Consider the following 25,515-nt stretch of genomic DNA (forward strand, 5'->3'; position numbering starts at 1 on the left):
GGGCCGCTCTGGATGGTGGTTAAAATGATCATAGAAAACTTCGAGGCGCTGAAATCCTGGCTCAGCAAAACCTTGGAGCCCATGTGAGTAACCGCGACCGTTCCTTGCCCTCTCGCCCCCTCGAAATAAACCTTCCCCTGCAGAAGATGGGGGTCCGCAGGGGCGGGAAACGTGGTGCCGGAGAGTCCCGGGAGGGCATCCCGGGAGATGCTCTCTCAGTGCTCTTCTTGTCCGGCCGCCTTGTGTGAGGGGTTGCGTTGCTCTCCCGCTCTCCCGTCGCCTTCCTCGGCCGGGAGGTAGGACCATCTCCCTCCGGAGGATGCAGCTTCCCCCCCTAGCGACCGCGTTCCTGTTCCCTTTGTAGCCCAGGGAGAGCGGGAGACGCTGTGTGTGCGTGTGCAGCTCGCTATGCCCCGCGCTCAGCCCCGGAGAGGCTACGGTAATGAGCACGGCCCGCTGCCCTGTTCTGGGACCTTCTCCGAGAGAGCTCAGGTGCCACTGGGACGTCTTGCGGGATCCTGGGATCTTCCCAGTAGCATTTCTTACAGACTCGTCGCACATCATTCTTGGTTATTTTGGATATGTGACACACTCTGGTTTTCCTTCCCCCCAAATAAAAATTGCATCAGTAGAGGACTTGGGAGTAGGAGCCCCAGAGAATAATTTACCTGTTTGTGAATACCTGCGTGGCCTCTAAGCATAACATTCGTGTGAGTAAGTGAGGCTCTTCTGCAAATATATCTTGCTTCTCTGAATAGTATTTTAGTGGAACTGAGGTGTGAACTTAGTTTTAAAGGTTTATCTTCTGGAAGTGTGGTGTCTGTAGATCAAAGGATACACTTTTCTTGTCATTCTGAGCCACTTTTTAACATGTCTGAATTAAATTGCTGGAGTTTGATTTGAATCAAATGAACTAGAACTTCTGAATTCAGTCTGGTGTTAACTTTTGCCCTGAGGTGTTTGCCCACTGTAGGTTTTACTCTTGACGAGTTCAGATGGGGGCGGGGGGGGCAGAGTTTGCTTTATGGCTTCCATAGCCATTAGTTAAGTATATGTGTGTACGGATACAGTTTGTAGGGCTTATGTTGAAATAACTTGGAAAAGGTATAATATGCTGGAACATTTTAAGGAGAGCTTCACTTGGGTTATTCTTTTGTTTGGGGCTTTTTTTTTTTTTAGGGGGTGGGGGGGAAGGTAGTGGTGCTGCTTTATTCCATGGGGTCTGATCCACACCACACTGAAGTAGATGAACCATGAATTTACTTTTAGTGGACTTTCAATTAGGCCTGCAGCAAATTACACTGAGTGTCTTTGTTGTAAAAGGTTTGACGTTTAAGATTTTATTTTGGGGGGAAAAAAGATCATCGTCTTGTAAAGCTGTGGTTTGGGGAAGGTGAATTACTTTTTCTCTTGAGTCAATATAATGCAATATTCAAATAATGTACCTTGTTTTGTTTTGGGGTAGTAGACTTTCCTAGTCCTTGGCTGCATAATGCTCACTGTTAGTTTCTGGATACTTTCTTGTATGAATATTTTGTTGATGGAAATCAGCAGTTCGATGTTAGTATTTTAGAGTGTGCTGGTTAAGAGGTTTGGAACAGACTCAGGTTGGTCCATGTTCCTTTGTTTGAATATTAAACCATGAGATCCCCTAGCAATAGTCAGCAGTTAAAGGGTGAAATTGAGATTTTCAGCTTTCGTGATCAGTGCAATTTTCTGCTTTTTTTCACTAAGAGGACCAGCATGTATCTATTAGGTTAAATGTGGTATGTGAGCAGATCAAATGTAGTTGTTGATCTGGAAAACTATGGAGAGCTAGGGAGTTGCTGGTCTGAAGGATGTTGACTTCTCTGAATTTTTAGCTTTGGGAGGAAACAAACCAGGAAGGACTGTCATTCAGTTTTCTGCATTGTTGAATAGATACTGAAATTGGTGGAGATGTATTGTCTTTTCTTAGCAGTCAAATACTCTTGGAGGTGCTTTTGGTGTCAGCTATCTGAAATGTGTGACTACAGCCATAGCTTCTGGCTGTATGAAAATTTCAGTGTGCAGCTACTTCTAAAGAAGTAACTGTTGCAATACTAGTACAGCGAGGTTCTAAGTGCTGATCCTCTGGAGGTGTTGCCATAGCCCAGAAATGATTTTTGACTTGTCTTTTCCCGTTAATGAAACAAAAGTGCCAAGTGTTTTTGTCTAGTGGCTCTCTCAGAAGCCTTTAGCTGCAAGATATGTAGCTTAACCTTCTAACTACACTAAGAAAGACACCACTGTATTAGGTTGTTACGGAGGTGGTTTCTTGGTGGTTTTAAGGGGAGAAGCGCATTTAAGAAGAAACACAAATAAATTTTATACAAACACGTATAGATCTATATTAATGTGCTAGTTACCTCGAGCTGAGTGTAGAGTTAGCTGAGTTAGAGCATGCTGCACCTTCTAAGTTGCCCTTTCCAAGCAGATAGCGTTTTTTTAATCAGGATGTGTAAGTTACTCCAAAGGCCATAATGCATGTCCTTCTGAAACATAATGTTTCAGAATTAAAATATAGCAGTAGCCACAAAAATTGTGTCATTTTATCTTTAAACTGCTCTAAACCGCTAACTTCTTAGTATAATGAAACAAGTGTGTTACATAATTGTATGGACTGGACATGATTCAGTTGTTGGATTGCTTTCACGTGGAGTCTCTGGGAAGCACTGTTCATAGACAGGAATGTTTGAAGGAGAGGGATGGTGGAGGATTTAAGATTTGGAATTTTTTGTTAGTGGTAGGTTGTTGGGTTTGTTTGTTTGTTTTGGACTACTCTAATGCCTTTGGCAAAGCCTTGGTGATCCTCCATACAAAAAGGCCTTATCTGAGTTTTGTCTTGTTGCAGTGAGGCGGAAACTGCAAATGCTGCCATGCTGGAGCATTTGCACAGTCCAGCTCCGTTTGAGGGGTGATAGGTCTCTAGGAGCTTTCTACAGCTCTTCAAGAAGAGGCTGCTTTTGTGGCTTTGGAAATAACTCTTTGTGCAGCTCTGTTTGGTGTACAGAGAATTGCTAAATATACACATGGAATCATTGCAGATACAGCCATGTAAATGTAGTACCAGTATAAATAAAGTGGCAAGAGGCTTTTTGTGCTGTGGCTACTGTGTTTGACTAGAATTATCTTGTATGTTCAACTCCAGTCAGCTCTGTAAAGAAGGCTTTTGTTACTAGTCATCCTCTTTGCTTGCAGACAGCAATGAGCTAAGTTTCTAGTGTTACCCACTTTCATGTCTGTGGCATGGTTTCTGTCAAGTGTTGGAAAATAATGTTAAACTTGGAATATAACTGTATGCCTGTGACTTCTGATTTCTATACTAACAAGGCATTCACTGAGCCTGTCAATCGTGATGGGTTTCTTTTCTGCAAGTCCATTCCAGATACTATATAAACTGTGTATATAGTCCTTGCTGGAATATCAGGATCTGGCTTGGCAAAGTTCCAAGTAGGATTTCTTTAATTTTTTTTCTTGAATTTGTTTTAATCTCTGCTTGTGAAAAAACTAGCTTTTTGTACTAATGCTACACTCACAATTTCGCTTTTAAGACATTGTAATGTTCTCCCCCTTGCCCTAATTCTCTACAGTGGAAAGTTTCCTTGGTTTTAATTACTTTGTGTAAAATAAATTAAGATATTTCTGTGGCCCACTGAATTTTACTTTCTGTTTGATTAAGGCTCCCATATCTAATTTTTTTACAGTTCACTGTATTTTTATTTTTGTGAAGGTTTCTTCCTGTACTAAATCAAACTTGAAAAAAAGGTGAAATGCCTACAACATTTATGCCATATTTAGGCATACCTCATTGAAATGGAAAGGTATTTTGCATTGGTGAATTCTGTAAGTGAACATGGTGGTGTAACAACTTACATCAGATGAAATAAAATGAAAATTGTTTAAAGTATATTTTGAATATATTTATGATTGGAATATTTTATGGCAAATTATCTGTGTTCTATTGTGTTCAGTTATGCCCTCACTACTCTTTGTTTGTCAAGCTTTTTAACCCTTATTTTTTGGCTTCACATGTTACTGACAAAAGGTAGTGAATAAAAAAGGTTTAACTTTTAAAAAAGGTGGTGTAAGGAATATGCTAGTAAGCCAGGACATTGAAAGCATAGAAATAAGTTAAAATGAAAAACCTTGTCATTCCTTTCCACATACATTTGGCACACTATCCTACCAATAACACTTACTGGCCCACCATGAAATTTCTCCCATTTTCTGTGAAACTTCCTAAGAAGTTCAGAAGCAATAAATGTTTCTCTACATTTCATTACTTTGTTAACACTTTGCACGAAGTTATTTGTAACCTAAATAACTAAAGCACCAATACACATCACTGGTATGTCACCTTTAACACTAGTTATTCTACATCTATTATGAAACTTGATAGTCTGTTCACCTGACTGAGAGCTACTGTATTTGAGAAATCAAGCTTCCTAGCTTAGAGTGCTGATACTGCTATGCTTCTGTGTAAAAATATTATGTTAGTATTAAAATATTGGTATTATTGGGTATAGTTCAGAGCAGAAAATAAAAATACTCCTGTTACAGGAAACCTTTTTTGTTCTTACCGTGAACATCAGCAGTGAAGTGAAACCCCTTTGACTGCATTGGAAGTCATAGAGACACTCTGATGAGTTTTGCTTTCTGTAGTGAATGGGTGTTGGAGAGCCAGCAAGCTGACAGCTGTTCTGCCTCATGAGAGCTGTCTTGAATCTAGGGGTGGCATTCTAGGCTGCCAATTACTGGTTGCAGCTGTATGAACATGTCAGATCTGGGTATCATAATAATTTAGAACTGATTTAATGGCATCATTAGCTTGATTAGCAGCTTTGGAGGCTGCTGAATTCCTCAATGTGTTTCTATTGCGTTAAGTACTGTTAGAGAGTTAATGAGAGTGAGTATCGTAAGAGTGGTCCTTCTCAGCCACGATAGTGTCTTAAGAGTTGGGTCTTGCTGAATGAGTTTGTAATTTATTTTACTTACTGAACAGTGTAGCTTTTAATAGAATTTCTTTTTTCTTAGTAACAACAGAGTGGTACAACTGCCTGAATTAGGCTGCCTGCACTGCCCAGTATGCAGTGTACATCTTTCTGCACCCACTCAGCCCTGCAAGTACAAAGCATTTCTCTCAGCCTTCAAACGAAGCCATGTCCACCTTGGTTAATGTCAAGAACTGAGCAGTTTTTTAGCAATCAGTCTGCAGGCAACAAAACTAGACTCTGAAATTTAGGTTGTTAACGCTCAGGATCAGAGCACAACAAATAGCGTGCACCTACATGTTATTTCCTTCACAGCAGCACCATTCGTTGCCTGGAGGACTGCAGAAATGCTTTTGAGGTTTCACTGTGTTGCGGTAGTTTAAATTTATGAAGGAACTAGTTGCAGGATTTGCAGCATCTTTTTGGTTTGTACATTAATTTTAAAACTGAAGAAAGAAACCCCTTGTGTAGTTTCTTTACCATCTTAAAAAAGTAGTGTGTGCGTACAGTATAAGCTCTGTTAATATGGGCTCTTGTACATACAGCTACACCAATAATGTGATTTTGCAAACACCTTTAATATCTATTCCCCAGGAACTCCATTTCTCAGTTAGGCTAATGTATATAGATGCATGGTAATTAAAAAAGTCAAAGGGGGTTCTCAGAATGTATTTTATATTTAAAAAAAAATCTGAGTATTGGAAACGGATAGGTTAAAAGTTTAATGAATTGCAAAGTATTGAAATAAGAAGAAAAGACTGTACAGAGGGGTGAGTCAGTCAAATTACTTTTCTTTTTTCAAATAATATGTACAACAAAAAAATTAAGGCTCAATTTTACTCTGACAGCTTCAGCTTTTCTGGTTTATCTTTACTTGAAATAGTAGTTTCAAATAATGACTCAAAACCAGGTGAGGTCAGAAACACGGGGTTTTGAACTTTCCTGGGAGCTTTGTTGAACCGTTCCTTCTGTGATTGAGCAAAATATTTGCTTGGGAATTACTTTCCTTTTTGAAGCTTTTATCTGTTGCATAGCAGTTGGAGGTATACATATAATTCTCTGAAGAACATGCAAAGATCTAGGAAGAGAATTCTTCTGTCTGTGCCTGTATATTCAATAGTGTTATTAAAGCAGGATTGCATGAGCAATCTCCCTTGTTTAATAGGGAGAAGTAGGCACTGTGTATTTTCTGACTTGGAGAGTACAGACTGCAGAAGAGTATTGCTAGAGGTAAAAACATTTAACATTGTTAGTAACAATGATATATATTCAGAAATTGGGTGTAAGAAAACATGCTATGGTGTTTAATTGCAGCACACAGTGGGATGTACTTGCTGCAGTGGAAATGAATTCAGATTACTTGTGCCAGCTGGAGTTTGTTTGTTAAAGAAAACACAATTGCAAAAACAGGAGGAGAAATTTGTGATTACAGATGCATATTAGTGCTTGCAGCACTTGCCTGCGGAACGTTGAGGGGATGGAGATACGGGAATCAGAGTTGAGAAATGTTTTTCTACCTGTTTTGGTGGATGTGACCATTTTTCAAGTAGCCAGACTCTATCATAAGAATGAAGTTATGTATAAAGTTCTGTCACACTTCTAATGCGCAGATTGTGTTTATGGTGAGGACTGATGTACCACACCATGTTCAAGTTCAGCTAAGGATTCAAACCTGTATTAATAACTGAAAATGTATATCATTCAGAGAGCAGTAGAATCAACATGTGAATTTACTGATTATTTTTAGTGCAACTTAGAGTACTTGAAATATGTTGGTGGTATTCTCATTTTTCTGAGTTGTCAGTTAAGGATCTTTCACTATTTCAATTTGCAAGAACATAGCATGATACATATATTGTGTGATAAATCCTTGTGCTACACAGTATATTTGCTGCCATCAGTACCTTTCCTGTTTTCTTTATTCTCACGTTATTTGTTAACAGAACAAAGTCGATTATAAGAGCATAAAATGCAAGACAAAGAGGTTTAGAAAAAGCTAAAAATATTCTAATAAAAATTCTATAGCTAAAATAAAGCTAGCTCAAAATGGGTGAAAAATCCATGTATGCACAACAAAGAGCAAGCATATTGCGTATCATTCACACACAAAGGCTGCTATTCTGTAAGAAAGTACTGTTAAACTAGAGAATGTAAGATCTTGTTTATCAGAAGAACTCGAGGCCCCATAATCCAAACCAGCGGATTTTGACTAAACCAGTGGATTGAGAATTTACAGAACATTTCAGAATTAAGTTTGGGTGAAAAAGTGGAAAGGAATTGCTTTGTAAAAAAGCAGCTCTCCCCAAACAAAATGATTAAAGATCATGTCTAGAGCTCTTGATAGCTATAAAGAATCAGGCAGACCTCCTTTATTCACAGTTCTGTAAACTTTAAGTTTCTTTTTTACTTATGAGACCAGTTGGTCTTCTCTTCCACCTCTTGAGGTTGCTAGCAATTTAATTTTAGCATCATCTTAAAAAAAGGCATTTTATAAGAGTTTAAAAAGCAATAAAAGATCAGATTATAAACTTGTTAGATCTATTTAAGATACTGTCTACAGAAACAGTCTTCACAGTAGTGTGGAGAAAACAGATTAATTGTTTGTGGGTTTTTTCAAGCTTTGAAGAACAGCTATAGAAGAGACTTCTGTTTCAAGTCAGTACTTAAAAAAGGACGTCAGCCTCTGTGTAAAGATCATTTGCAGTTAGTTTAATTTTAAAAAATGAAAGCACATAAAATCATAATGTTGATTTACAAACACATCTTCATCTCACTCTACCACAAAACTCATTGTATTCATTATTACTTAATTAGTGTCAATTTGAAATAATTTGTCTGTTACTATTTTTTAAAAAATAGTATTTGTTAAGTAGCCAAAATTGAAAGCATGTAAATTCTTACTGTTTTAGAAATTCTTCTGTACACACTGAATAATAATAATTGTAGAATGCAGTACAATTGTTTTGCATTGTTCATATGTGGCCGTACAGGGTGTTAATGCTGAAACGTGTGCACGAGTGCACAGCAGAAAGTGATCCTGTGTTTTGCAAATTAAAAGTACATTTTCACTGAGAATATTTTTACAAGCATATCTTGGAGGTGGGTGAATGAGTTCAAGTCCTGGGGTGGACAGGATTGCTAAGATTTCCGAAGTCATCATGGTAGGGAGGATGAAAGCGTTAACTGTTCATTATTTTTAAACAGCTTTTGTTTGTTTGGGTTTTGAGGTTTTGTTTGTTGTTTTTTTGCGGTTTTGTGGGGTTTTTTTGGTTTGTTTTTTGGGGGTTAGTTAATGGTTTGTTTATTTTGTTACAGTCTAGGTGTCTTTCCAGAGAAGATTTTCTCATTTTTATCCTGCTCATGAAAGAAGAATTGGTTTAAATTGAATATGAGGTTGTATAGTCAATACTGTAGGAGCTGGAGAATTAAATACATTGTAGTAGCTAAGAGCAGTAGGCTTTTACCTTCTAGACTGACTTGGGGTTTTTTCCCCCCTTTTTCTTTATTTTTTTGCCCCCTCACTAAATTTTGAGTGCACATGTGTCATTTAAGTAAGTTGTAGCAGATTTTGAACAATGACAGGTGACTGTTCATATTATCAAATGAGAACCAAGTTTGTGGAAATTCAAATTTAAAAAGAAAAACTGAGGATAATAATGTGAAAATTGTCTGCTCTCCACCTGTTATGATGAAAACAGCACATTAATTTTCCAAGTTATGAGTCAGCTTGAAACTGGGAAAGTATTGAAAATTTGAAGTGCCATTGAAGTTGCATGTAGAAGCAGTAAAAAAAGTTAGTAATTTTGCAAATTCAAGGATTGAGAGGATATGAAATGCTGGTCTTAGGGTCTGCTGAAGGCTGAGAGAGCACCCTCATTGCAGTCTATGATGAATACCTGTTCAACACTGGACTTCTAGATAATCTGCTTGGCTGATGGGCTCAGGTGTTTGCAGCGTTAAAGAGACTCGTTAAAGAGTCCTACAGCTCTCACTGTAGGAGGTTGTGTGCCTGCTTCCAAGATGACTGACTTGGTGCTTGGGCAGTATTTTCGTTTGGGTAAAGAGTTGTTAGAGCTGAATGTGGCAAACTAGATGTGAAAAATTCCTGAAGAATTTTCCGTCAGTGTGCAGTCTGGTTTTTGATTCACAGTATATATTTTCATTTTGTTCATTTAGCGTGTGTGGGTTCTTTTGGAATGTAGACTGATTCTGAACTCCCATTTCCTATATCTATAAATAATGCAGACTAACATGGAATACTGTGGTGCATCCAATAGCAGCCCAAGTTGCTTTTTCAGCATGAAATTCTACTATTGCCTGCTTTCTAGAGGATGCTGGGTTACGTTTGAAGCTCTGACCTTTAACTTCAGGGCCCTGTGTGCTGGGCCCAGGCTATCCATAAGTGATGCTGACAGATCGGCTTCCTTTGCTTAGTGGATATGTTTGCATGGGGGATGTTGCTTGCTGTGCAGGAGATAAGTTTCTCTGGTGAGAGGAATTAGGTGGTGTGATATGTGCATTTAGGGATTTGGTTTCTTTTGCCTAGTGTCCAAAGTAATGTCATTTCAATGATCAGCATTTAGATTAATAATTAAGCTTCAGCATTTGTATCTTACTCACTATGGAAGGGATTTGGAGCTTCTGTTTTATTCCTTTGTTATGACTGTTGGAGCTCTATGCTAGAGCAGTATTTGTGTAATGTTCACATTCAGTGCAACTCCCTGACCACAGATTAATTTTTCTTATTGGTTATTTTTTTTAGAAAATATGTACAGTTAGGATGTATCAATGCAATTTTTTTTTTCTTGTAGCTCTTTAAAACATTAGTACAAACTTTAATTACCACCCAAATAAGCTGTTTGTATCACAAGACTGGTGTGCATCCATTAAATCCTGCCTTATTTTGTGAGGCCTGAAGTCTTCCTTTGGTATATGCTAAATAACGAGATTAAATTGTTTAGGATCAGTGTCTCACCATGTCATTAGTTACTGTTTTTGAAACATGAATGGTTTTCTGCAGAAGTCTCACTTGCTTTGGCAGGTTTTACAACACCGCCACAAAGTTCATTGTAGATCCCTATTGGTGAAACATTGTAAAAAAAGTATGCCAGTTATATTAAATAATGTTCTGCTGAATGTGAATACATGGCTTTCTTTATCCTAAGTTCTTTGTTGATGTGCGTAAGACCATCAGCTTCTACATTGAGGTGCTCTGTACTTAATGGTAGGTGGAATTCAGATGTCAAATGGATAATGATCCCCTAAATTTCCCTCCATTTTCAGTGTACTCCTTATGGGGGTATCTGTTACAAATATTTGAATTTAGGCTTTTGAAACCAAGTTTGAAACTGAAAAAATCAGTTTCAGTTTTTATGGTGGTCATATGTAAGTAGTAGTAAGAATGTTCAAAAGTGTATTTAAGTGGATACTCGAGAGTCTGATTTTTTTTTTTTTTGGTAGCGCAGATCACTTCTACTGTATCACTGTATTAATTTGTAATTGGATAGACTGACTTTTCCCAGTTAACAGTTACTCAGTGTTACATTCGGAATTATTGATTCCATCTTTGGGGAATTAGGGAAGTATTTGTTGTCTTTGTTTTTAATACTGTTAGGCAGTTGAATCTGTTTCTTACTAAATAGTTTGTTCTAGTTTGTTCTGATGTTTTCTGTGCAGTGTTGTTAGGAAATATTCTAGGCAATTGTTCTCTTGAAAAGGAAAGTGGTGCTTAGAAATATTATGTATCTGGACTCTGTTTTGAAAAATACACCTGAGTATTTTTCAATTGCTGTGGTAGGAAATGGTTTTGCTCTATATATGTATTGGTCATGCCAGTTTCGGACATTAATTTCCATAATTAAATTGCTTTTTTTCCCCTAACTAATCTGTTTGCAGATGTGATGCAGATCCATCTGCCCTAGCTAAATATGTTCTGGCTTTGGTAAAGAAGGATAAAAGTGAAAAGGAGCTGAAGGCATTGTGTGTTGATCAGCTGGATGTATTTCTTCAGAAAGGTATGGGCTTTGTCATAACAATTAAGATTGAGTGAAAATTCTGTCTTTTTCACTTTATTTAAGCAATCATTTACCATAGAATCGGGCATTGATCTCTTTATTAGCTTTGTTACTTTGTAGAATGTAATTCAGGTTTCATAAAGTAATTTTTAAAAGCCCAGGTGTATAGGTTAGCATAGCATAGGTAACATTAGGTATATGTTTTGTTAGTACTTATAGAAGCACAGAATTATAGAATGGTTTGGGTTGAAAGGAACTGTAAAGATCCTCTAATTCCAGCCCCCTGTTGTAGACAGGGACACATCCTGCTAGACCAGGTTTCTCAGGGCCTTGTCTGACCTGGTCTTGAATGCTTCCAGGGTTGGGGCATCCACAACTTCCATGGGCAAGTACTGAAGCTCTGTATATATATGCCAGAAATACTCTTCCAGATGTTTTATAAGAGACATTAAATAATTCAAGAATTGAAAACTTTCGTGAAACATTGTTCATTATTGACATGTTTTTTGACTCTGTAAATGTCCTTTTAAATCTAAAATTAGGAACACAGTATTTAAAGAAAATAGTCTTTTTTGTTTTTAACCTTTTGTTGAATGCGGGTTTTAGTTGATTGTCTGGGGTTTTTGGGTTTATTTATTTATTTTTAAAGCAAATGTTAACCGTGGTTTTGGATAATGGATATTTGTACACTCTTTACTTTTAGAAACTCAGATATTTGTGGAAAAACTGTTTGATGCTGTGAATACAAAAAGCTACCTACCTCCACCAGAACAGCCATCATCAGGAAGCCTGAAAGTAGAATTTTTTCAGCATCAAGAAAAAGAGACAAAAAAAGAAGAGGTGGGCACTGATTTTAATTTAAATGTACATATTTTTCCTCATTCATGTAATTTGCTTATGTGTTTAACTTCATAGTGCTTATTTGTTTATTAGTAAAAGTTACTAATAATTTATTCTAGTTCAAGTCAATAATAATTTCTGTTTATTAATAATATTATTAGTAATTACATGAAAGCGTTAAAATAAGTCAGAAGATTTGTGCTTGGCATGTTGAGCACTGCTGCATGGTTTTTCTAACACATGTGGGTTCTTCAAAGGTAAACCAAAGTAGTTTTGATGAGGCAAAGGTAAATGAAGTTATTGAGTAGTGTAGGAGCTGCAGTATAATCTACATCAGTTCTCTGGTCAAGATTGCTGTTGTAGTTGTGCTGAACTTTTAATTCACCATAAATCCAGGCTGCCATTCTAAATGGCAATTCTCATTCCTTCAGCTGCTTGATCCAGATAACATCCTTTTGTCACAAGTGTTTATCTTGTGCATTGGGCCAGAAGAGTGAGTTTGTGCTTTTCAGTAGCAGCCTAGGTTTGCCTGCATGGAAGTGTTTTAAGTGTGAACTGAACCAGATAACCTGCTGATGAAGAAAAGACTTTGCTGTTGGTCGTTGAATATGCCTTCTTAAATCTTCCCAAAACCTTAAAGTGGTTTTTTGTCTACCTGCAGTAAAAGCAGCTGTATTTTCAGTGCGACACGATAAAGATTGATAGTTTTATTTTCTCTCAAACAGTGCTTTGAATGTTCCTAGAAATAGAAATTAATACAGAAGGTTCTCTAATTACATTAGAGACTAAAATGTGTTACTGCTTCTCAGTGTTCAGAATTTTTGGTTTTATTTGGTAGTGCAGAAGCCTGCATTATAGTGTGCTCATGTTTTGATCTAATATCTATGCTTTGAATTCAGATAGTTAAAGAGGAAGAGCGAGAGAAAAAGTTCTCTAGAAGATTAAATCACAGCCCTCCTCAATCAAGTTCTCGCTACAGAGACACCAGGTAAAAAATTTTGCTTAACTCCTTTTATTATATCAGTAATCAGACGGATTTGGATTTTTGTGGTGTTACTATAATAAATATTTTGTTTCTGTGTTGTCATCCAATAAGCCTAAAAAGAAGACTTCTATGGCTTTTATGCAGATGTAGGTAAATGGCGAGTGTGTAATGTCACTGTAACCTGTCTTTCAAGTTGTGCACTTCTATCACCCTTTAAATTTTATGAGTAATTTTGATGTTAGATTTGTGGTTTATATTGCAGTACTTATTCGTCTCAATACTGAGTTTGAATTTTGATTTAGAAGCCTTCCCTTCAATAACTCTCTGTGTTTCCAACTTGGGAAACATGCAATATTGGGCAGAAACAGAATTTTATGTATGTTTTAAAATCTTAGGTATGGTAAAAATAAAATGAATCAGCAAAACTTATTTTAAAATCCTTCTGAGAAGAAAGGAGTAGCCATAAATTAGATACAATTTGTAGCTTTTCTCTAGTTTTCCATTGACATTTCTTAAAGTTTTGAGGTAGTTAAGATTTCAAATTACGGCTTCGTAATTCTTGTAATTAACCTCTAATATTTCATTTTTAGAAGCCGTGATGACAGGAAAAAAGATGAACGTTCTCGGAAGAGGGACTATGACCGAAATCCTCCCAGAAGAGATTCCTATAGGGATCGATACAACAGACGAAGGGGGAGGAGTCGGAGCTACAGCAGGAGTCGAAGTAGGAGTTGGAGCAAAGAGAGGTTGCGAGACCGTGATCGAGACCGGAGCAGAAGCCGGAGCAGAACACGAAGCAGAGGTACCAACAGTTGGTCTCTAAAATACGGTGAATGTTTTCTACAAAATTTAGAAACTACACTTATAAACTATGTTCAAAATGTACTAGAACTTCCTCTATTGTTCTTGTCCCTTATTCAAATTTAGCTTTGTTTTTTGTGGAAATTAGGCTTCTGTGATTGTGTTCTCGACTGTGCTGGCCACTTTTTAAGCATTGTTGCAAGAGAGGCAGAAAAATCCAAGTTGTTTCCATTTCATTAAGTTTTAGGAAACTCGGAATCTGGTTTAGGGAGATACAGAAATTAATGCTCGTTTGCAGAGGTGGAATTGGCAGAAATTGTCTGTTTGGCAGCAAATGACTTGTCAAGCAGAACACTACAGCTCAGTTCTTTTGGTCTTGTCCCCTCCTTAGTGTCATAGGTGAAGGGCTGAAATCACTACAGTAAGTATTTGCGTTTGTGTACATATCTGTAGGACTTCAGGCTTCAGTACAGTACTTTGTAGAATTACACTTCTTTAAAAAGGGAGTTGCTTTTTCAGCTGAAAATAATGCTTTTTCCCTCAATAGTTTTTAATAGTAAGTTGGAAAAGAGCAGTGAGAGTAGTTTTATATCTTTGTCCTGTATTAGACAATGTAGGGGTAAAAACAGTCTGGTAGAACTGTCCTGTGTATTACTTTTCTTTCTGTAAGACAGGCCTTGGTAACCCAGACTTCAGAGTAGGAATACAGATTTCTGAAAATATGAGAGCAGATATTTTCCAAACAACTTATTAACAAGCAAATTAAATAACATGCAGCAGTTTAACTAAAAGATTACAACATGATTAAGTCTTGATTTAAGGATTATTTACATAAACTGAAATGACAGTACCTTATGGACAATATTTTGTTGTGAAAGCTTTGTTTCTTTTTCTTAGAACATGAAGAAATGCCTGTTTTACCCACACTGATGAGCCATCTTTGAGATATTTCATAATGTTCCTTCAATGTGGAGTTATTTAAGTCTATTAACTTATGTCATGACGTAACTCTTCTGTTTTAATTGGGATATTTACTATTTATTTGGTGGTAATATTAGAAAATGAAGAGAATAGTTAGTATGTATTCAGAATAAAAGGTCATTTTACTTGCTGTATCTGCCTGGGAGTGTTCCACACCTGTCAAGTACTATTATTTCACCTATTACGGCAAAGCTTTTCATGCAATAAATACATGTAAAATGAAGATCAAAAAATGAAGATATAACAATAACATTGTCTTGAAACATTAAAGATTTCTAACTTTTGTAGTATTTTCAAGTGATGGTTACTGATTTCTTGCCATTGCTTCCCTTTATTGAAAACTTTCCATCTGAAATTCTTAGAATATGTCCGTCACTAAAGAAGATGTACTCTGCCTGAAGTTAAATAGGATCTCTGCTCTACTGTGGATATAGCTGTTATTAAAATACCCCAGAGTCTGACTATGTACTTCACAGATTATTATTTTTCTGATTAAACCTTTGGAATGTAGAATCATGGAATAGCTGAGGTTATGGGAGACCTCTGAAGGTGGTGTAGTCCAACACGCTTTATCAAAGCAAATAAACTGGAGCAGGTTGCTTAGGACCAGCTGCATTATAAATAACTCCAAGGGTGGAGACTCCACAGGCACTTTGGGCAACCTGTAAAACATTTCAATTATCATGTGTGTGTATTGAGTTGATGTAAAATAAAGATACTTATAGAGTAATGGCTGCTTCTGGTGAAAAGGTGGATGTGGAATTACCCAATATAATTTTTATTTTTACTTTTTGTTACAGAAAGGGATTTGGGAAAGCCAAAATATGACATGGATAGAACAGACCCATTAGAGAACAATTATACTCCAGTTTCTTCTGTGACAAATATTTCATCTGGCCACTACCCTGTCCCTACACTGAGCAGTACTATTACTGTTATTGCTCCTGCTCATCATGGAAATAACACTACTGAAAGTTGGTCGGAGTTCCATGAAGAGCAGCTGGACCACAACTCCTATGGAAGACCTCCGCTGCCAAAGAAACGCTGTAGAGATTATGATGGTAAGTCCATGGATTTTTAATTGCTTCCTGCACCTATGATTGTTCCCTTTCTGAAAAGATTAGGGTAATTCACCTTTCTTTTTCTGATCTTTAATAGAGTGAGGTTTTTGTATTGCACAATTCTTGAATGCAAATTTTGTGCCACTTCTTACTGACTTTAGACAGCATGCTCTTTTAGTGTTTGTATATTTATTTTGCTTGCTAGAACTTTCTTTCTATAAATGAAAAATAGTATACTAAAAAGTTACAAAAAAAATCCAGTTTTAGCCAGGTTTTCTGTCTTATGTTCCAACCAAATACTGTATTTGATGGTTTTGACAATGGTTAGCTCCTTACTGATCTCATCCTGTTTCATTCCATCCTATCTAAGAGACAATTTTTAACTTGAAAGGTCTAGAGCTGAAACTTTCCAGCCTCATGTTAGACCATTATTTCTTTCCATGTAGATGTTTCTTAAAACTGGCTAGGTTTTTTGCTTATCTCTGTCTTAAGCTTTCATTTTAAATGTCTTGTGCCAAAATTCACACAAGAGGCTGCTGCAGCTGGCAGTGTCTTAACTAAAATCAGCCTGTCAACCTGTGAGCTCAGAAGAGTTGAAATCTCCCCCTAAAGTTGCTTCTGAGGGATTTTGTTGTTGTTATTGTTGTTTACCACAATGAGGAGTTTACATTCTAGGCCATTTACATTCAGAACTCCGATTAGAATTTTTTTTTTTAAGTAAGAAAAGGGGAGACTGAGCTTTCAAGTGTTGGCAGAGTTGTACTTACGAGGAATAGTTTTGCCAGTGTACATCACAGCAATGCTGTGAAGGAAGTGCAGTTGTGAATGTGTCATTTTGTTTTGAAGTTTTCTCTCTTCAGTGACTACATGGTTCCATCACACTGCTCTTCCTATCTGCACTTTCACATTTTCAACTTTACCCTCTGCTGAACTTCTGGTTTTCTTTAGTATTTCAATTTAATGTGTTCTATTAATTCTTCCTGAACATGAGGTAATACATACCTCTTCTCCACATCATGTTTTGAGGAAGTGGGCACTCCTCTTTCTTCCTCTTTTTACCAGGTGTTTCAACCTTTTCCCTGTATTGCATTGACTGGTATTTTGGTGGTGTTTGTTTCTGTGGGTGCTGTTGCTAAACAGGTAATCATAGAACAGTTTGGGCTAGAAGGGCCCTGTAAAGGTTATCCAGTCTAGCAACCCTGCAGTGAGCATCTTCAACAAAACCTGGTTGCTCAGAGCCCAGTCCAGCATAACCTTGAGTGTTTCCAGGGTGAGGCATCCACCACTTTCCTGGGCAACCTCTTCACTCTTTCACCACCCTCATTATAATAATTTATTTTTCTTATATCTGCTTTGATTCTGCTGTCCTTTAGTTTAAAACTATTACCCCTTTCTTACCACTTCAGGTCCTACCAAAATGTTTGAAGTACTTAAAGGCTGCAGTGAGTACTTAAACTCAGTGCTCTGAGCATTCTTTTCTCCAGTCTGAACAGCCCCAGCTCTCTCAGCCCTTCCTCATAAGAGAGGTGCTTCAGGCTTCTAATGATTTTTGTGACCCTTCTCTGACCCGCTCCTATGTTTGACTTGTGTGTAAAAGAAAAGAAGTAAACATATATTAATTTTTATTTATATATAATTAATATTTACAAATGCATATGTTATATGTGAATAGCAATTTTTTATGTAATCACATTAAACTATGGTAAAAGCTTATAATGGTTCCTGAAATAATTGGAAAAGAGGAAAAAATGAGTCAATTTTCTCATGTTGGAATTTCATAATATTAACTTCTAACTTTTAGTAGGGCTTTCTTAATCCTAGTGTCTGCACTTCTTGCTTAGAAACAATGTTAATGTGATGACATCTAGGTTTTATTCTTTGCTTTCACCATTCGTTGTAATTCAGTGCAGAATTAGTTCTTCAAGAAGAATTGAACGCTTTTGTGTTAGCAGGTTTCTGCAAAGTCCCTGTGTGCTGACTGTTAAGAATAAAGTTAAATGGTCAATTTCATTTTCTAATCGAAGCTTCTGCTGGTATGTGAAGCTCTTATTTTACAAACTGCTGCATTACACATTGACTGTCTCATATCTACCCTGAATCAAGCTACAGCTGTTGAATACTAACAGCAGTTCTTTTTGATGTTTCAGAGAAGGGTTTCTGTATGAGAGGAGACATGTGCCCTTTTGATCATGGAAGCGATCCAGTAGTGGTAGAAGATGTGAATCTTCCTGGCATTCTGCCTTTTCCAGCACAACCCCCTGTTGTCGAAGGACCACCTCCTCCTGGACTTCCTCCCCCTCCACCAATTTTGAGTCCTCCTCCTGTTAACCTTAGACCTCCAGTACCACCACCAGGCCCCTTACCACCTAGCCTTCCACCTGTAACAGGTAATTTAAAAAGATTAAACCCCATTTTTTGACAGAAAAGCCTGGATCTTACTTGAGTTGTAGGCAGTGCAAAAAGCTGTTTTGAAAAAGCTGAAGAATCCCAGCTGTATTTTAGAAAGTTGAACTATGCTCTACTATGGCATAGCTTACCTCAGAATTACTCTTTTTGATGATAATTGTTGCAGGCTTGGTTGTTGTAAAATTTTGCACACTAAATGTGACCCTTTAATATAGAATAATATTTTTATTGTATTTAAGCATAAGCATGACATGGCAAAATTCAATTCCTTGAGTATTACAGGAGAAGTTGTCCAAAATTGACTGCTGTTAGAGAAGAAGGGAAAATCCTGGAAACAACAGATACTTACTGTTTCATTTGTATTAATAGAGTAAAGATAATTAATGACAACATCAAATTTATACCTGAAAATACAATTTGGGATTAATTTTAAAACTAAACTTGTAAAGTAACTTAAGTAAAATTGTCCACTCTGTTTACTGTTTCACTGGAAAGTACTTCATCTGAAGCACTAAAAATTACATGGAGATTATGTGCCTGGCTGTCATTTATAAAGTAACTAAAGTTTAGTGCTCACTTGCCTTGTGTGGTTTAAGAGCTGTTTTCTTAGTTTTATGTGACTATTCCTTTCTCTCTTTTTTTTATTAACTTAGGTGTCCCACTTGGTAAACTTATTCAGGAGTAATTGATATTTGATATTGCTCAGAAGTTTCTTAAACTGTTTTAGTTTTCTGTTGATAGTATATTTAAGAAAGACATGAATGAATGTTTTTATTTCAGTCAAGATAGAACGTAACTTTCTCTGGGTTGGTCAGTTCTACCTTACATGCTATTTTCAGATCTGCTTGACAAGTTCAGATCACTTTATAACACTTTCCTGCTCTTGTCAATGATTAAACTGAAGATAGGGCTTGACTGCTTAGCTTTGGAAGTGTCACATTACCTGTTGTAAAAAAAGTCAAACCATCCAAACAAAAAAATCCCTCAATTTTAAGAAGAGTTCTATTAGTGTTGAAGGTTTCTTCTTGGGTGTTTGGAAAAATAATTTCAGTCACGTTAGTTATTGTCATCATAGAATATTTTTGTTATATTAAAAAATAGGTTTTTTATTTTAAAAATAGAATTTGTTTATTTGATGAGTTTTTATCGCGCTTTAAAATGCTTTTATTGGTCAAGATGAATACTGGGCTAGCAATTAAATTTTGCTTGTAAAAATAAGGTGTTTGGAGAAATGTTAAATGATTTAAATGCTTTTCTCTCTAATCCAAGTTCTGAGTCATTTGCTGTTGGGGGTGGTTTCATGTGAATTTATGGTACAGCATCAAGTCTTGTAGATGTGCCATCTCAGCTCCTTTTATTCTTAAATCGCCTTAAAAGCATTTCAGATCAGTTTCCTTATGAGTAGAGTGTAATGAAAGTGTAGTGGATAATAAATGAATGTGGTGTTTTCCTTTGTTTTTGACAGGACCACCCCCTCCCCTTCCACCATTACAGCCTGCTGGCATGGATGCCCCCCCAAACTCAGCAACCAGCTCAGTTCCTACTGTTGTTACCACGGGTATTCATCACCAGCCGCCTCCTGCTCCACCCTCTCTTTTCACAGCAGGTGTAGTACTGAGGCTTTGCCCACAAGGTTTGCTAAATAGAATAACATTGATTCATATTATACTGTACTTTATAGAGTTTATAATGTCATAGTTTGGGAGAATAAGTTTGTAACGTATAGACTGTGACAGTAAATTAACATTCTTCTTTTCAGACTTAGTTCAAGATGGAAGTAAAATTTGCATATAAAGTGTGAATTTTGACTGGAGTGTAATATTTTCATTGTGTTTAAGCAGAAAACTTGGCACGACAGTTTTTTATTATAGTGGTTATACAACTCTTTTATTGTAACTCTATCTTGTAATTAAATACTATATTTGAAACCTTAGGGGTTTTAACTGCAATTTATTTTAATTAGACAATTTCTTTGTTACCAGAAACGTATGACACAGATGGCTATAATCCAGAAGCTCCAAGTATAACAAATACTTCAAGACCTATGTATAGACATAGAGTACATGCCCAAAGACCAAATTTGATAGGACTCACATCAGGTGATATGGATCTACCACCCAGAGGTACGCTCTCAAAGCTGTACTTAGTTTAGCTGATTTTCTTATTTTAATTCAGATTGAGGAACTTTTCGGAGAATGTAATACTGGAAAACATCACATTTTTCTAAAACCTTCTGGAATTAAGAGATGTTTAATTGAATAGGGAACTATGTCTATAATTGCTTTTTTACAGTGTGCATTTTTACAGGTAAAATGAAATCTCTTGCTAGAGTATTGCACAGTTTTCGCTTAGCTGTAGTAACTGGTCACTTTGTATATCTTTTGTATAGAAAAATGTTAATGTTTCTGTAGTAGAATCTTAGGATGATTTTTGCTGCAGAGAAGAGAGAGTAATTTTTATCTGGTAGAAGTTTTATGCATGAGTAATCTTAACCTCGCAGTTCCTGTGGCCCTGAGAAGAAGCAGCAGCACACAAAATGAGAATGGAAGAGGGATAAAACCATTTTTAATGTGCTTTTTATTTGCATTTGTATGTATTTCTATTTAATCTTACTATGTTTCTGTTGGTGTATTTTCAGTGAGGAGTCCCCCAGTGTGATTCCTGTTCTTCAGCAAAAGTGACTCCTTTCCCACTCCATCCATAAATCTTGCTCCTAGGTGTTAGTGCCCTGGAGTACTTGTGCATTTCCTATCGTGACCATTTTTGTGTGTGCCATCTAATAGTAGAATGGAGGTGTTAGCTGGAGTGGTGTGAGCTTCAGAATATTGCATGGGACATTGTGCATCATTGTGACTCAGAGTGCAGTCATCTTGAGGCAGATGCCTTCTGTCACAGCTCTTTTGTTTTCTGTATGTGTGATGTTACAGTGTCAAAATGAGTGCTATTAGATATTTTGATCTGTCACAGCATCTGTTGATAGTTAAGAAGAAAAGTCTGTGACCAAGGTTTGATTCAGTCAGAACAAGAATCACAGTAATTTCAAAATAAACAATTGTGCTTTTCAGTGCAAATTCAGTGTGAGCAGAATACTTTTTTACAATCAAATACACAGAAAATAAATTCTAAAAAAAGTAAAATCTTCTCATCTATTTACAGAAAAACCTCCTAATAAAAGTAGTATGAGAATAGTGGTAGATGCTGAATCCAGGAAAAGAACAATTGGTGCAGGGGATGGTGGAGTTCCTACAAAGAAGACTTGGTTTGACAAGTGAGTGACCGTTAACACAGTGTTGGCTTAATAGCTGGAATTTCATGAACCGCTTTACTGTAATCTGAAACATATGTGTATCTCTATGCATTACAAGAAAGTTAAACTGTGAGTACACTGGTGGTACTAAAATAAATCATGCTCTAGTGTGATCTGTATTTGACTGTCTTCTATCAGAGGCAGTATACAGATGGATGAAGTTGTTTTGGATGATACTAAGATCTATTCCTTGAAAGTTGGCACAATCTAAGAAACAGGGGAGCTGCAGGATGATAGTTGTTAGAAATAACAGATTTTAGTTGTGAAATGTGAATTTTATCATTGCTGTTTTGATTTGAGTTGCTGGGTATGTTGCTGAGAAAAAAACAGAGTGTGCAAGGTTAGAAGGGATTTTAAGAGATTGCAGGAGAGCCCGGAAGTAATAGTAATTTGAATCAGTAGTGGGGAAATTTTGTGCAATAGCTAAGAAATAGTTTTTGGAGAGAAGCAATATGGAAGTCAGGAGTTACTGACATGAGAAAATAAGTGTGAATTATCTCACAGATTTATGTGCTGGGGTATGCTGAGAATATTAGTGGGGAAGACGGCAGGTGTATGGGTGTGTGTCCTGTACTCTCCTTCACTTTTCTAAAATTGCATTATTTTTTAAGTCTGTAGATCTTTGTGTCTCATACACACATGCTTCTGTGTTAGCATATAGAGTTTAACATTGTGTTTGCTGGTTTGCTATGGATTTCTGGCTTGATTTTTATTTGTTGCAGGCAAAATTTTAACAGAACGAATAGTCCAGGTTTCCAGAAGAAGGTGCAGTTTGGAAATGAAAATACAAAACTTGAATTGCGAAAAGTTCCCCCAGAACTTAACAATATCAGCAAACTTAATGAGCACTTCAGTAAGTTTGGAAACTTAGTCAACTTGCAGGTGAGAGTCAACAAAGAGAAACCAGTGTGCTTTGGTGTAAAGACAGTGGTAGTTGCCAGCAGCAGAATGCCAGTTGGTTTTTTCCTGGTTCCCTGAAACTCTTCATTATTTTCCTAACTTGTTTATTAAACAAGATCTCATTGTTTTTAATTACATTGCCATTGAAGAAGCAGAAATGAAATGTTCTAGTCATTTTTTAGATTTTGAAAAAATGTGTTCCTCAGAGGTAAGACTTTTAAGATACATTGTTTAAAACATTGAAAATTGATTGCACATGGGTTTTTCTCAGCCGTTTTCTCCAGTTTGGATCTGTGATCATAAACCCTCTGTGTTTTCAGAGATAAATTGTAAATACAGAATACCTGTATTTCTCATCCAGAAAGCAGTCCCTGTGATATAATTGCCTTCTAGTCCCACAGTAGTGATAGTTTGTTTGTTAAAATTATTTTGTGGTTTATTGGAGTTGCACAATACACAATTAAAGAGAGAGGAAAGTGATGAAAGAACTAGGGCCTGACTTAGGCTGATGTTACATATTGCAGGCTGCACGTGTAATGTCAGTATTTCATACCCAGTCTCTAAGCTACTCAGTGTGACCTTTCACCGTGCTTCATCATCAAAAAGTTCCAGATGCTACCTTGCATTTATCTAAACCCTTTCTTGTTTGCACTGAGGGCTGGAATGAAGAGGTGTAACAATGTTTTTGTGCATACTGATACGGTACGGAATAAACCTTCTGTGCCTGTCTGAGCACTGGAGGGATTTTAAATCTCTCTTGATTGCTATTAAATATTTTTTCAGCCTTTCTGTAATTTACCTAAGAATATGGGTGTATTAGCAGGCAGTATTACTCATTAAGGCAAGTAAAATACGGATGTGTATAGAGAGACACATAGATAAGCATATGGAGATTGCAAACTATGCTCTTCTTGGAAAGAGTATAATCTTGGCTTTTGAAGCTAAAATAATATATTAATGCTCAAAGGAGGAAAATCAAAATGAACTTTGCTGTCTAGCTCTGATATTAAATAGGGACATTTACTATCTGACCCATGCATTTTTTGTAGTAATTTTCTTTACATTGTCAGTGTTTCCTTTTGTCCTTCAAACGACTACTTATATTTGCAGACAGAAATACTGGTTGACTGGGGGTTTTGCTTTACTTTGTTTGTTTGAGGTTTTTTAACTATTCTTAAGGTTTATTAGCATAAAGTCAAGGTTGCTTTTGACACCAGGCCTTTTAAATGGACTCAAGAATGGGAAGTATTTATCTAATGACACATATTGGGTGTAAATGGTAAGCTTCTAAGCCTAGAACTAATTATTTAATGATCATCTAGACACAAATGAGAATCCTCTGTGTGGTAAGTTTTGTTCTTCCGTTTTAAATCTTAGGTTGCATATCAAGGTGATCCAGAAGGTGCCCTTATTCAGTTTGCCACACATGAGGAAGCAAAGAAAGCTATATCAAGTACAGAAGCAGTATTAAATAATCGTTTTATTAAAGTTTATTGGCATCGAGAAGGCAGCGCACCACAAATCCAGACTGCCACACAGAAGGTAGAGGATTTAAGTCTGTTCTAGCATATTATGTAAAATAGAATCTTGGAAGCATTTTTAAGAGAACGTTTATATCAAGTAAACGAAATCCTTTTGAAATAACGACTACTTCATATCAAGCATTTCCAAAAGTCACTCTTCAGTTGTAAATTTTTTTACTTGATATTTAAGGTTCAGGAGTTGATTAACAAGATGAGACTGAAGGTATTTATAGAAAGCCCTTCAGTGATTTTTGGTGAATTCCACTCTGTTATCACCTCAAGCAAGATTTGGTGTAGCTCTCTGCTGAATAACATCTGTTTTGCTTTGATTAGTAAGTATAGGCTTTTTTATTTCTTCTGGTGAGCAAAAGAAAGGCAGCAGAGTTACATTTCTTTTCTTGAAAAATGATCTCCATTTTCTTCCAAAAGGTGCTGGTTTTCCCTCTTTCCTATTCCCTTTCCTATTGAGCATGCATATTATTGTGGAAAGTAGCAGAAGAATTTGTTTTACACAGAGGTGCCTATGTGTATATACAGGTATATATACACATAGATCTAAGGACTTGAAAACAACAGTGGAAGAGGAGAACTTCATTAGAGAGACTAATTTTGTAGGAAGCGATCGGGGACATGTTTAATTAGGGAAGAAGTTGCTGATCTCTCTGATATCCAGGGTCAGTATGTCTGGGAGTGGATCGGAGGTGTATGACATGAGGTCCAGACTGGATATGAAGCATTTCTTTACTGAGAGAGTGGTCAGCCAGTGAAACAGGTTTTCTAGAGAGGTGGTTGATGGCCCCAAGCCTGTCACTGTTTAAGAGGTATTTGGACAATGTCCTTAACAACATGCTTTAACTTCTGGTCAAACCTGAAGTGACTAGGGAGTTGGACTAGATGATTGTTGCAGGTCCCTTACAACTAAAATACTCTAAATCTACATTTTTTGATTGAATTGCAGAGGAACACCTGCTGGAAGTTGTCATGTTTGTAGCAGCACTGGCAACATTAAAAAAAAAAACAAACCAGTAATTACTGTTTGAGGGGTAGATTTGTAACCTGTGTCAAGCTAAATCAGACTTTTCAGCAGTCATAGTGGCTGTACTCAAACAAGAGGAACCTTGGGTTCTCGCAGGCTCTGTGGGTTATTGAGTAGAGTCTTCTCAGTTAGCAGCTGGTGTAGCAAATCCTTCAGAATATTTGTGTATCCTGCTTTATTAGATTGGTGATCAGTGTGGAACAAGTTCTGCACCTTGAAGTATGAGACAGGCTCTGTAGAAGAATGGTCACTTGATTATATATGCTGATATAATGTGTGAATGACTTGTTAGAGGATTCTTTCAATTGCTGCTCTGAGAATTCCTGCTTTCTCTTCATGTGTACTTCATCATCATTCAGAATCAGTGACCCAGTTTTCCATGGCAATCCTGCTGTACAGCACTTTACCCGTTTCCTTTCTCTCCTCCTTTTGTAACAAATGCCCTGATTTTTATCTACAAAAATTCGGTTTTAATGACATCCATCTTACTATCTTCCCAATTATCATCCTTTAGATTTTATAGATATCCTTGATGCTTCGTCCAAAGTAGTGCTGCTCAAAATGGTATTTATTTTCTAAGCTTGATTTCCATCTCAGCCAGAAGAGAGAAGTGGAGTATGCCATTTGCATTCCAATAATTAGGCTTTTT

The 25,515-nt window shown here is 36.8% G+C and overlaps 1 protein-coding gene across 5 annotated transcripts in view; it reads left to right on the top strand.

The window, feature by feature from the left end:
* The first annotated feature begins 6 nt into the window (after positions 1 to 6).
* RBM26 (RNA binding motif protein 26) overlaps positions 7 to 25,515 on the top strand; it is a 50,607-nt gene continuing 25,098 nt past the window's right edge. For 2 of the 5 annotated variants that reach the window (XM_017725798.1, XM_017725801.1), the window contains exons 1-12: positions 7 to 83; positions 10,908 to 11,026; positions 11,730 to 11,866; positions 12,766 to 12,854; positions 13,442 to 13,680; positions 15,434 to 15,694; positions 17,842 to 18,081; positions 19,566 to 19,733; positions 20,083 to 20,223; positions 21,257 to 21,368; positions 22,130 to 22,289; positions 23,685 to 23,849. In XM_017725798.1, the coding sequence (XP_017581287.1) occupies positions 13 to 83; positions 10,908 to 11,026; positions 11,730 to 11,866; positions 12,766 to 12,854; positions 13,442 to 13,680; positions 15,434 to 15,694; positions 17,842 to 18,081; positions 19,566 to 19,733; positions 20,083 to 20,223; positions 21,257 to 21,368; positions 22,130 to 22,289; positions 23,685 to 23,849 (1,902 nt within the window). In that variant the 5' untranslated portion in view covers positions 7 to 12. The remainder of the gene's footprint in view (positions 84 to 10,907; positions 11,027 to 11,729; positions 11,867 to 12,765; positions 12,855 to 13,441; positions 13,681 to 15,433; positions 15,695 to 17,841; positions 18,082 to 19,565; positions 19,734 to 20,082; positions 20,224 to 21,256; positions 21,369 to 22,129; positions 22,290 to 23,684; positions 23,850 to 25,515) is intronic. The other 3 variants (XM_017725800.1, XM_017725799.1, XM_008643669.2) reach the window with 3 other exon arrangements.

The sequence above is a fragment of the Corvus brachyrhynchos genome, unplaced genomic scaffold, assembly GCF_000691975.1.
Source record: "Corvus brachyrhynchos isolate BGI_N302 unplaced genomic scaffold, ASM69197v1 scaffold121, whole genome shotgun sequence".
Lineage (NCBI taxonomy): Eukaryota > Metazoa > Chordata > Aves > Passeriformes > Corvidae > Corvus > Corvus brachyrhynchos.